Source organism: Nannobrachium achirus (genome assembly GCF_963921795.1).
Source record: "Nannobrachium achirus genome assembly, chromosome: 23".
Taxonomy (NCBI): Eukaryota; Metazoa; Chordata; class Actinopteri; order Myctophiformes; family Myctophidae; genus Nannobrachium; species Nannobrachium achirus.
In genome coordinates this window covers 41,882,561-41,896,321 of record NC_137830.1, presented here as the reverse complement: position 1 = coordinate 41,896,321, position 13,761 = coordinate 41,882,561, and the positions used below count along the sequence as shown (strand labels likewise).

Here is a 13,761-nt window from a genome sequence, read left to right as displayed (position 1 = left end):
GCGGATTACATACATACATACACATTCACAGAGGTTTTGTGTTGACTCATGTGGCGTACGTGATGTCAGAGCCTTTTATGAAGTGATGTCACAATGACTCAGTGCTTGCGCCGATTTCCTCCGGAACAGCCTGATGTCAACAATCAGCTCCGCATAAGGAGATTCCGAACGTTTCGCGCCGGTTTCGGAAAACCGCGAGTCGGGTCGGGTCGAGGCCCGGCACTGCACTCCGCGCGGCGGCGGGGAACGCGCGTGCCGAATCTGAAGCCGGTGGGACGAACGGTTCTCGAGATACGCGGATTACAAACAAACAGACAGAGATTTGTCGCATTTATAGATAGATTAGAAGCTTGTTTAGAGTATTAGAAGCTTGTATTTACACTTATTGCAGAGAAGGTTTTAGGGCTTAGACATCATGAGGGAAATAGTCAGTATGCAGGCTGGCCAGTGCGGCAGGGATAAGCCAGTGCGGCAATCAAATCGGGTCCAAGTTCTGGGAGGTCATAAGCGACGAGCACAGCGTCGACCCCACCGGCACGTACAACAGCGACAGCGACCTGCAGCTGGAGAGGACCAACATCTACTACAGTGCGGCAATCAGATCGGGTCCAAGTTCTGGGATGTCAGAAGCGACGAGCACAGCGTCAACCCCACCGGCACGTACAACGGCGACAGCGACCTGCAGCTGGAGAGGACCAACGTCTACTACACCGAGGCCACCAGCAGCAAGTTCGTCCCTCGCACCGTGCTGGTGGACCTCGAGCCGGGCACCATGGATGCCGTGAGGTCGGGCCCCTTCGGCCAGATCTTCAGACCGGACAACTTTGTCTTCGGCCAGACGGGTGCCGGCAACAACTGGGCCAAGGGCCACTACACTGAGGGGGCGGAGCTGCTGGACTCGGTCATGGACATGGTGAGGAAGAAGGCGGAGAACTGCGACTGCGTCCAGGGCTTCCAGCTCTCATAAGAAAATACAAATATAAGAACTTTTATTTAAATACCTTTTTTGCCAGACCCATGAAATGGGTAGGCCTACATAAGCAAATGTCGGTCTGTCCCTTTTCTATATAAAGGGTATATATGATGATGACATGATGATGACATGCCTACAAAAGGCATGATGTCATAAATGATGATGACAGACAGGGGGTCTGGCACAACCAGGTTGACCTGGTCTAGTTAATATGACCTATTGTATTAATGGGGGAATGTGCCTATAGTCTTCGAGTAAAGATATTACAGTTCACTTTATAGTCTTCGAGTAAAGATATTACAGTTCACTTACAGTGGTGTGTGTTGGTCCACTTTGATTGTCTGCACCTTTTATGGATGCCCTGAAGGAGTATACTGTATGAACAGGTGCATTGAATAACCTCCTCCTAAAAGGTATTGAAAAGGTGCACTTACAATCAAGTGGTGATTCAAGACTGTGTCTTGTTTCACAATTGGCCACACACAAACATGTGCACACACGTACACTCACCCTCAGAAATAAGCCTGCTTTGTTTGAAGGAGAACAAATCTTGCCAAATGAAGGAGTAATGCGATCTCCTATCATCTGACAGGATAGTGGAGGCTCAATATATACATAATTACATTTATGATGGAAACATGCCGCAACTCGTCAGTCAGCAGAGAGGAGAGAGGGTGGGTCTGATTAATTTTGTTGTCTAGAGAGTAGAGTAAGGATATCACAGCTCCCACTAATATCATTTAGACTGCAGCTAATTGGATGAATTCAAGAAGGCTCGAGCCACACAAAGAATCTATTCCACATCTACCTACTCGAATACGCATTAATAATGAAATGCCTCTCACATCTGAACTGTTTGACATTAAATGTTTTGTTCCCTTTGGACAGATTTTCATATCCCCGATAATCTTCTTCTTAGTGGATAGTTCTGGGGATTTAGATTTCAGTAGACTTGGTAGCCTGATTTCAGACTCTGCGTGGGCGGGTCTATGGGCTGGAGCCAGGCAATAGACTTGGAGGATTCCCTTTGTGCAGCTTCTAATTACGTTTAATTCATTTCACTTAATACTAAATCAGAAACTTCTATATAATCTTTTGAAACTATATTAGCATCTTACGAGGATTAATGACATTGCGATGTCGATTTGCAAGCATCCATATGGATAATATGGATCCTAAGTAATCACTATGACTCTTTTTCTGGTTTTGCCCTTCATTACATTCTTTCATGTCAAATAAATTTGAATTGTCTTCTAAAGTGCACAAGAGGACATTACCAAAGTAAACTTGATTAATATTGATCATGGGCATCATGGGCCACATGCAATAATGTTATTTTCATCAAACAACATTAAATAAGATTCACTAAATCCCTTTGCCAATATATCCATACATTTTTATCCCCACTAGAGCTGGGAGAGGGTGACAATGTCTTCAGACTGATCTCCATATATGGGCATAAAAGGGACAATGATGGAATGGTTATTACCGCTCAAATAGGGACTGACAGATATAGAGATATATACTCGCGTCACAGCAACCACACTTGCAATTTTAAATTGCATCTTTCTAGTTCCATTCAAAATTGGATATTTTGTGTCATGCAAGATTTAGGTTATTAAAATGTGTTGTTTTCAAGTATGCTTGAATACAATTCACATCACAACGTGTTGTGAACTTGTAGATGGGCCATTTTCAAATAGCCACTGTAGAGTAGGGTATACAGTACACTGTAGGTTTAAAACAAAAACTGATTAATGCTATATACCTTTATGTAATTTAGCTGGGGACCCCCTGGAACCTCCTTAAGGATCCCTGGGGGTCCCCAGACCCCATTTTGAGAAACAGTGGTTCAAAGCACTTTGATCCAGTTGAAGGTCCTTTTAGTTTTGTTTTTCCTTTCTTTTTTTTCTGATTTGTCCATGCTCCTCTCTTGAGATTCATCACAAACGCAAGCTTTTAGAACACAGTCCTGTACTTTTTGGTTGGTTGATCTTCTCTTTCAATTTGCAGGCTGCAGGACTGGTACATTTTTTATTCTTTAAAGCTTTATACTTTATACTCAAATTGTCATCACTGATTGACCTTGGGAAAAATAGGATTCATACTGTCTGTAGAAACCAATGGCGTGGCTATAATGGTACCCACTTAGGGTTGCGACTGGAAATGGTACTGCACTCTGCTTTGAACGGTCGCCAACATAAATGCATTTCGCTGTGCGTATAAAGGACACTGTCAGAATGTCAGTGTTAGTTGACGACAGCATGAGATTCAAACACAAAGTGATGCTGCTTTCCACACATTTGCCCATGTGCTGTTTGTTCAAACATGCCTCCCTCACCCACACTCAGAGAATGAGTTCAATACAGGACATCTGAAATCATATTGCCACTTATTTTACCATATTACCAAAATGTGCTTTATCAAGGCTGCAGTGGGCCATTTGGTGAAACAAAAAAAAAAGAAAATAGAATCATTAATGATGATTGATTTAGCTGAAAACAATAACATTCTCCTCCAAAAACATTCTCCTCTTTTCTTTATTGTTTTTAATTGCAACAGGAAATTAGAGGAGACGAGAGAGTCCGGGAAGGACATACCGGTAATAACAAATGGTCCAACCAGTTGGGAACCTAAACAGGGACTTGCGGGTCAGGGCATTCTGTGCCCATGCGGTATTCACCCTGACCACAGAGGCTGGCTCGCCAGACCTTAAGTCAATTGAGTACCTGAGACGAATAACAGTCTAAGTCCGTATTTTAAAATGTTGGATAAAGAAGTTATTTTGATTTACCAGACTGTAAACCATAAACTAGAAGTTTTTAATTTCTTAAAGTCTTAATGTATACTCCCCCCTCATTTTGTTGAGTTAGTTTTTTTACTTAACTCATATATTAGGAATTATAAGACATAATACTTATGTAAAGTGGAAAAACAGTCTCCAATCTCCAACAGTTTGTGGAACAACAGTCTAAGTCCGTACAAGCAATATTCAGCAGACAAAGGGAGCAGATAACATTAAAACAGACAACTGAACAAAATGAGGTATTAATCATTAATACCTTGACAATCACTGAGTATGTCTTAAACAGTGCTAAATCCCACACATGTGTTTCCTATGCACCATAATCATGGCAGATACATTATCTCACTGTGTGTGTCTTTGTGTGCGTGTGTGAGAGAGAGAGCGGGCCTGCGCCTCAGCAATCTGGTGTGCAATGTAAGGGCTCTGTCTGGAACAGCCTGTTGCTAGGTTTCTCTGCGCTGTACCTCACTGAACATAATTCAAGCAGATGCATCCCTGTCGCAACAGTCCCTGGCTTCACTGTGTAGCAATAAAGACATAAATAATGGCTATAAACTATTTGTATTGCACCTTTCATGCATTGAATGCAGATAATAGAGCAGTCCTAATAGAGCTGTATCTAGAACTGAAACAAAATGAGACAGAGAACTGCCTGTCTTTGTATCCCCAAGCTTCTGTCCACGTGTCCCAGTGTATGTGCATGGTGCTTTTCTCCAGACTCCCTGCTGGTCACCGTCCATTTTATTATCAGTCCTCTGACCATGAAGGAATAATTACAGGGATGCCAGGAGGTCTTCCATGGCTGAGGGACACTTCTACACACACACACACACACACACACACACACACACACACACACACACACACACACACACACACACACACACACACACACACACACACACACACACACACACACACACACACACACACCGGAGGTGTTGTGAGATCAGATGGTCTATTTTGGGCATGGGACACCGTGGTACGACAGAGCATAAATTAGCCATGACTCTTTCACCACCACGGGAATAGAAGGGGGGAGAGAGCTGACGCCTGCAGCCAGTGGCAACAGACAGTTGCTCTGTGTCTTGTCACAGTATGTAAATCAGTTGTCGCTTTAGATTAAACTGCCCACATGCGAAGATTGCATGACCCAGTGTACACTGGAGATGTTGTGTAATAGGAAATTAGGAATTGATAAACGCTTTAAGAAGACATGCCGGTAGACTGTAACTGGGGAGATTAACCGCTAGAGAGAGATTCTTGCCTGTGAGGAGGATTCACCCCCCCCCCTCCCTCCAGGGTCCCTGCCATCTTGCCTTATGTGATTAATTATGACCCAGTCAGGTGTGTTACATAAGAAACTAGAAGAAGCAGTGCTCTTCCGAGCACAGGTCTCCGCCAGGCGCTATAAGAGACCAATGTGAAAAGGGTGCCATGTCTTCTTCTGCTAATCACGGCAATCAGACTAATGCTATTCATAATTTGATCGGTGGAGTTTTAGGTAAAACATGAATCGGCCTGTTGTAGCGCCACAATGAGGCTGATTTGGCATTTCTTCCTCTGCCCGGTGGGAATGTGCGTGCACAGTTTCACCGAAATTACATGCTGCATTCATGATTTGAGGCATTTTGTTCAAAACGGGCCAGCTGGTAACAGACACACACACACACACACACACACACACACACACACACACACACACACACACACACACACACACACACACACACACACACACACACGGACGGACGGACGGACGGACGGACGGACGGACAGACGGCAAAACATAGTCTCTGCCTAGCTCTGGACGGACGGACGGCAAAACAGTCTCTGCCTAGCTCTGGTCCAGAGCGTCAGCTGTCACTGATGTTCTGACAGGCGGTTGACTAAAAGACTAGACCAGGATTTCTGTACCCCTATACGAGGGCTCAACTTCAGTCAAAATAAACAAAACTACTTCGCTACTCACCTAACCAAAGGTAGTTTTGCGTTGTTGAAAGTCTATTCTCCGCGGTGGGAAACCTCTCAGTACCCCACCCACTCTGTAAAATACATTATTTTTGTCATGAAATAAAACGCATCCAACTCGACCGCCGCTTATTTCCGGGTTGTGTCTGCGGTGGCTCGAGGTGGGTGCATTTCATTTCATGGGTTAGGGTGAGTGGGTGGGGTGCTGAGAGGTTTCCCATCGTGGAGAATAGACTTTCAACAACGCAAAAGTAGTTTTGTTTATTTTGAATGAAGTTGAGCCTTCGTAGGGGTACAAACATCCTGGTCCAGTCTTTTAGTCAGCCGCCTGTCACAGAGCTAGTCTTTGCCATGCCTTTCGGCCTGGCGGAGACAATAAAGAAATAGCAAAGGAAAATTATCACTCTGACCTCATCACCAGGGAGCTGAATGATTAAATCAAACTGCAGTTGTTTTCCAACCCCCAATGATGGGGGGGCTTAAGTGGTTCAAGTGGCTTAGTGGTTACACCTGTGATCTGAATAGTCATAATATACAGTACATTCTCCATATTGATAACTGATAGTGAAATTAAACTGTTCCTCATTTTGCTGTGGACCCTGAGGAACACGGTCAAGGACACCTGGGAGTCCCCGGACCCCACTTTGATAACCACTAATAGGCTACTATGAACTTGAAGTCTGAGGTGGTCTTGAAACAGAAAATCCTTGCCTTTTTTCACCATAAATGGGATGAAGTGGTTTGAAGTGTCAAAATGCAGAAGGCAATACTGTAAATACAAGGAGTTTACATCTTAATAATAATAATTGATTAATGTTAAATCATCTGTTTTCATGTGCTGACATTCTTTTCAGATCTGGGTGATGACAAGGTCGACAAGTCTGTGGTAGGCAACTCAGACTTGGACTAGAGTCCTTATGTGTATAGTCAGCTGCACTTTTCAGACTGTTGAAGTGGTCCCTGTTGCTATGTGTCATACTTATTTGTGAGTGCTGAGGATTTCATGTTTCAGACTGTTGAGTGCCTCACACAGCTATTCAGTTGGATACAGGATAAGTGGGCACTATGGACATCTGGACACCATATTTTTGGGAAGACTGGGCACTAGAAAGAGTGGGCACCAGGAGAGGTGGGCACTGGGAAAACTGGGCTCTAGGAAATCTGGTCACCGGGAAAACTGGGGACTAGGAAAACGAAACAAACAATAATCTACATGGTCTGAGTGACTCATTGGTCCATCCAGCTCTGTAGCAACATTTACTTTCCCCAGAGATTAATGTATATGCTCCAAAAATGAGGCTATATGATTCTGACCATGATGTAAGGCAGAATTTGTTCAGAATATGTTCAGACTGCAGGCAGCGCAGATTGGCCTACCCAGATTGGCATCTGCATGGGTAGGTTTTATCCAGTTTTGGGCAGTAACGAGTTACTTTTAATATATTACTGTAATATTATTATTGTGCCATGTAACGAGTAGTGTAAGGTATTAATTGGCCCAAATCACTAATATTACATATTACTATGTAAAATGTGTTGGTTGCCTTTTGAACATATTTAGTTTAAAAGGTCAAGCGAGATTGCTGCTTTATTTTATAGCCTTTTTGGCTGATTGGTGAATCTTATTATTAAAATAAACTAATTTAATATATTACTCTTCATTCCTACTTTCCAAGTAATATAATTTAATTACTTTTTTAAGGAGTAATATGTAGTAAGTAACATATTGTCTCTCCTGAGTAATAGGCCTACTAAGTGGAACCTATACTTCTCTGCCGGAGCCGCCGCTACGTCACTGACTCCACCTTTGCCTTCAGAACCCATGTCGCCTCTCGCGACCGAGTTTTTCCCGGTGAACCTAAGCGCAACGGTGGGGGCTTGGGAGTGTGGGGAACACGCACCACTAACTACTATTGCTGATGATGGAGAGCTTATATAGCTTAGCCTTTGTATTGAAAATGAGAGGCACTCTTGCCGATTTATTAAGAGTCGAGACTCGTCGCCAATTGCAAGATATTTAAAAGTTATTTGGGGCCATGATGATGATGATATCCTTTTCTTCCCACAACTAGACTAAGGATTTATGTGCGAACACTAGGATTCGCCCGCCAAAGGTGGGTGATATTCTAGTTCAATACAATTTAAATCTGAATTCTAAAGATATGCCTCAGTCAGCCTGGACACTCTGTGTCCAGGCTGAAAGCAAACCTTTCAGGTCTCATGGAAAGGTTTGCTTTCATCCCCCCGAACCCTCCAAACGGGAGTCCCCCAGGGATCCGTACTTGGCCCTCTGCTTTTCTCCCTGTACACCAAATCCCTTGGTGCTGTAATCTCTGCTCACAATCTATCCTATCACTGCTATGCTGATGACACTCAACTGTTTTTGTCCTTCCCCCCTTCTGCCACCCAGGTGGAAGAACGCATTGCTGCATGTCTGGCCGACATCTCACAGTGGATGTCAGCCCACCACCTTAAGCTGAACCCGGACAAGACGGAGCTACTCTTCTTCCCAGCTAAGTCTTGCCCCATGCAAGATCTCACTATTTCCATAGATAATGCATTTGTGACTTCAGTTCCTACTGCTAGAAACCTTGGTGTGGTCCTGGACAGCCAGCTATCATTCAAGGCACACATTGCATCAGTCACCCGGTCATGTAGGTTCACACTCTATAACATCCGTAAAATCAGACCCTTCCTCACCCAGGAGGCAGCCCAGCTCCTCATTCAGACATCTGTCATATCAAAGCTTGACTATTGTAACTCTCTCCTCACTGGTCTCCCGGCATGTGCACTTAAACCTCTCCAACTGATCCAAAATGCCGCGGCACGACTGGTCTTCAACCAGCCTAAGTTCTCACATGTCTCTCCCCTTCTCCGCAGCCTCCACTGGCTCCCGGTTGCGGCCCGCACTGAATACAAAACACTGATGCTGACCTTCAAAGCAGCCAAAGGTATGGCTCCTCCATACCTCCAGAAACTGATCAACCCCTACACCCCCACCCGGTCACTTAGATCAGCCAACACAGGGATGCTGACAGAACCCTCGCTAAAAACTCCAGGGCAAAAATCCACTCGTCCGAGACAGTTTGCCCTCCTGGCCCCCAAGTTGTGGAATAAACTCCCTGTCGCACTTAGAACAACGGACTCACTCGCTAGCTTTCGCCGTGGACTGAAGACTCACCTTTTCAGACTCCACCTAAACCCTTAGCACTTCAGAAAAATCAATGAATACATGAAGCTAGTTAGCATTTGTTTTGTTTTTTATGTTTTTTAGAACTTTGATTATATGGTGTTTTTCTAGATAGATATCCTTTTGCATTTGTTATATTGTTGATGATGTACTGACATATTATCTTGTTTATTGTGGGCTCGCCTGGAAGGCGAGCACACGTATGTTATCTTCATTATTTATTTCTATACTAGTCAGTATCCTCAAAACTTTGGCGCGCTTCATCTCTTAAACGCTTACACCTTTCAACACCATTCAAATTTTTATGTGTTCAGCTTACTGAGGACAAGTGTGCGTGTATTTTTCTTTTTGAAATGTTTTGTAGTATAATTATAAAAAAATAAAAATGTTTAACTTTAAGCACCCAATGCATTTCCAATGGGTTTAGTGAGGAAAGGGACCCATGTTTATATTAAGGCGCTGTGGCTGCAATATTCACACTTCAGATATGCTATTTATATCAATGCGTTCACACAGGTCTGCTCTCTGATTTGATCCAAATATCTAAGCTGTGTGATGTATAAAACTATAGTTATAGTTAAAACTATAAATAAATGTCCCTCTCCACTCTACTGATTACACAGCTGTGATCAAGAATCAAGTCCGGGCGATGGGATGTAAATCCCATAGCCATATATCCTAGAGCCCGCAGGGACAGTCAGCCATATTAGTGGTTGTTGTTGGTTGTCAGGGAGATATCAAAACCAATGCATTTCCAAGTCAGATCCACAAACACAATAAAAGCCATGCTCCACTCCTCAGTCTGGAGTGGCCACATAGAAGAACGCCTTGGTTATAGACATAGTGGAGGACAGATGTGATCTGGGATTGTTAGCCTACAGTATATGCACTCAATATACTCCACTACAGTTGGAGTCCATTTGACAGTTGCTGGTTCCCAAACACAGAATCAAAAATGTAGATCTAGAACACATAGAATATGTACAGTACAGTAAGGTTCAGTAGAGTACAGTAAAAGTACAGTAAGGTTCAGTAGAGTACAGTAAAGTACAGTAAGGTACAGAAAGGTACAGTACAGAAAGGTACAGTAGAGTACAGTACAGTAAGGTACAGTAAAGTACAATACAGTACAGTAAGGTACAGTAGAGTACAGTAAAGTACAGTAGAGTACAGTAAGGTACAGTAGAGTACAGTAAAGTACAGTATAGTAAGGTACAGTAGAGTACAGTACAGTACAGTAAGGTACAGTACGGCACAGTAGAGTACAGTACAGTATAGTACAGTAAGGTACAGTAGAGTACAGTAAAGTACAGTAAGGTACAGTACTGTAAGGTACAGTAGAGTACAGTAAAGTACAGTAAGGTACAGTACAGTAGAGTAGAGTAAAGTACAGTACAGTAAGGTACAGTAAGTTACAGTAGAGTACAGTAAAGTACAGTAAGGTACAGCAGAGTACAGTAAAGTACAGTACTGTAAGGTACAGTACAGTACAGTAAAGTACAGTAAAGTACAGTAACGTACAGCACAGTAAGGTACAGCAAGATACAGTAGTGTACAGTAAAGTACAGTACAGTAAAGTACAATACAGTACAGTAAGGTACAGTAGAGTACAGTAAAGTACAGTAGAGTACAGTAAGGTACAGTAGAGTACAGTAAAGTACAGTATAGTAAGGTACAGTAGAGTACAGTACAGTAAGTTACAGTACGGCATAGTAGAGTACAGTACAGTATAGTACAGTAAGGTACAGTAGAGTACAGTTAAGTACAGTACAGTAAGGTACAGTACAGTAAGGTACAGTACAGTACAGTAAGGTACAGTAGAGTACAGTAAAGTACAGTACAGTAAGGTACAGTAGAGTACAGTAAAGTACAGTAAGTTACAGTAGAGTACAGTAAAGTACAGTAAGGTAAAGTACAGTAGAGTACAGTAAAGTACAGTAAGTTACAGTACAGTACAGTACAGTACAGTACAGTACAGTACAGTACAGTACAGTACAGTAAGGTGCAGTACAGTATAGTAAGGTACAGTACAATACTGTAGGGTACTGTACCTTACAGTACCTTAAAGTATCCTATTTGTTGGGTTGGAATCGAGCCCACACTGTTTCGAAGGAACAGTATTTCTAGTTATTGTGATGTTATCTGCTGATTGTAAGTCGCTTTGGATTAAAAGCGTCTGCTAAATGCCTAAACTGTAAACTGTAAACTGACAAGGAATTCTGATTTATTGCGACCGTCAGGTCGCACTTACTATCAAAACCTCCACAAACTGTGAGTCAGTCAGTCCGTCCGTTCGTCCGTCCGTCCGTCAGTCTGTCTGTCACACCTCACACGTCACACTATTGCCCTGCTCATATCTCCGCAACCGTTGCCCCGATCCATGCCAAATTTTGCACACACACTCCTTGCCTGCCAAACTACAACCTCCAAGGACCCCCGGAGCTCCAGGGACCCCCAGGTCCCTGGGGGACCCCCAGATGTAAAAAATGACCAAATGTGCAAAAATGACCAAATGAACACCCCAACGGGGCTGCTCACGGGGAATTCCCGGGGACCACCGACTCCTGGTGCTCCAGAACGGATGCCAAAGTGGTGGCGCCCCCAGTGGAGGACCCCCTCCACTGCAGCTCACATAAAATGCCGTAACTCCGGCTAGGAGCGTCCGGGAGAGCCGGGGCCAGTACCTATTCGTCCGCCAAGGCAACGCGGAGACCCCACCCCTCATTTCTCACATGGCCCTCTTCTAGCGCCACCATGAGGCCGATTCTTGCAAAACACATTTTTGGACACTGCTCCTACAGATTTTGCCCTAAAATCACACAAATCGGTACACACTATGTCTACACTCATGTCATCAACATGGATCTGTCCCATATAGCGCCACCATCAGGCCGATTTTTTCAAACACATTTTTGGACACTGCTCCTACAGATTTTGCCCTAAAATCACGCAAATCGGTACACAGTATGTCTACACTCATCTCATCAATATGGATGTCCCATATAGCGCCACCATCAGGCCGATTTTTTGAACCACATTTTTGGACACTGCTCCTACACATTTTGCCCTAAAATCACGCTGCGACCTGACGGTCGCTTATCTCCCGATTAGGGAGTCTTACTGGTACTTATACGTGTGTGATGGTGTTTCTCCGCTCGCACAATGTCCGCAATGCAATCCATTGTGAGCTTGTAGATCTGCTATTTTCGGCGTGTGGACTGGAGTGACACCGCCGTACGACGAGTATTAATAATTGCAAGTGTGGTTGCCTTGAGGCGAGTCACACTTGCAAATATCTCTGTATCTGCTAGTCCTTGTCCCTATTCAAGCAATCATATAATATGTTATAAGAAATAACGTATCTTTGCAATGTCACGCCACGTCGCCGTCGGGGGCTCTAAGTGTGTGTGTGTGTGTGTGTGTGTGTGTGTGTGTGTGTGTGTGTGTCGTCAATAGGCTTTAGCCCGCCCCCCCAGAAGTGGAATGTCTCCCCGAAGGATCAGACTCTTTCCCAAAACAAAGTGAAACGTAGTGTGTGAAGAGTCTGACGCTTGCAGCCAGGCAAATCTTGGAATGCCCATATATGGACATCATGTGGTCTATGATGTCAGACATCTATGATGTCAGTCATCTCCATATTTGGGAAAAGTCGATTTTTTAATTAAAGTCAATCCAGAAAATGTATTCACGAATAAATGTATATAAATTAAACTATATATAACGTATCTCTTAGCAAAATGCAAGGAATCGATTCCCGCCGGTAGATTTGACATATGACATATGACCCAAGTGCGAGCGTCCAAAACTGTGGGAATAAGCATTACACCTACATTATGTCGTTACATGGTTACCACAGCAACCGATGAGATAGGTTGATGTCTGAATACACAAATCCTATCAGATCACAATTACAGTTATAATATTTGACTGCTCAGTAAATGAAAAGGTTGCCATGGTCACTAAAGTCATTTTGTGGCATGGTACAAGGTTAGAGTGTATTGGGAAATTGTCCCATTAGACAAACTCACAGAGGCATGTTCCTCGTGAAGTAAAGGATCGTAACATTAAGTGGCACCATATTCATTGTACCAACCTTTATGCCTAGAGCCACATTTTACTGTCTAAGAAGGCTAAGCCTATGGGACACATTCTGTGAACCTTTTTTTTAGATAAAAAAAAACAAATGTATTGCTTTAATAAGTATCTGTTTTCCAAGTCTGTGCATTTTGGTCTTTTACTGTAGCATCAGCCAGTATTTTCTGTAACATACCGTGTACAATTATTCTGGCAGCTGGATAAATATATATATATATATTTTACGTTTTGTATTTTCTTTTCATTGCATCGAATTTGAGAAACATAACAAATAAGTTTGATACAAATGTATTTGACTGTTATCACAAACAGTTATGTCGGTCGCTGTTGAAAACCACTGTACCTACACCACTGTACCTACACCACCAGGATGTCTGTCAACCAAGTATCCAAAAGCCAATCAAGAAATTCACAAGCCACAAACCATAAGTGTGCCATTTATAGCTTATGAGATAATGAGCTTTGTTTGACCCTTGTGATAAACAGGTGAGAATAGGCCTAGACTAGAGTATAGGCCTGTTCATTATCAAATACACTTCAATTTGTGTATTAATTTATTGTGTGTTGGCTCTGTTGAGGAACTTAAACTTCTGCCTGCTGTTCTGGCCTTGTGTAAAGTGTAAATCATTTAACTAAGGAGAAACGTATGCTTCTGCCTCCTCTGTGTACTCGTGTACTGTAATGGAGGGGTCAGGGACACACTCTAGACATGTAATGGAAAGAGAG

General features: G+C 43.2%; 1 protein-coding gene across 1 annotated transcript; it reads left to right on the top strand.

Annotated features, from left to right (window-relative positions):
* Positions 1-415: 415 nt before the first annotated feature.
* LOC308308918 (tubulin beta-4B chain-like) lies at positions 416-967 on the top strand (the record flags this gene model as incomplete). The annotated part of the gene is given in 3 exon segments (XM_080754374.1): positions 416-463; positions 465-538; positions 643-967. Coding segments are annotated over 3 exon segments (447 nt in total).
* Between the last annotated feature and the right edge of the window lie 12,794 nt (positions 968-13,761).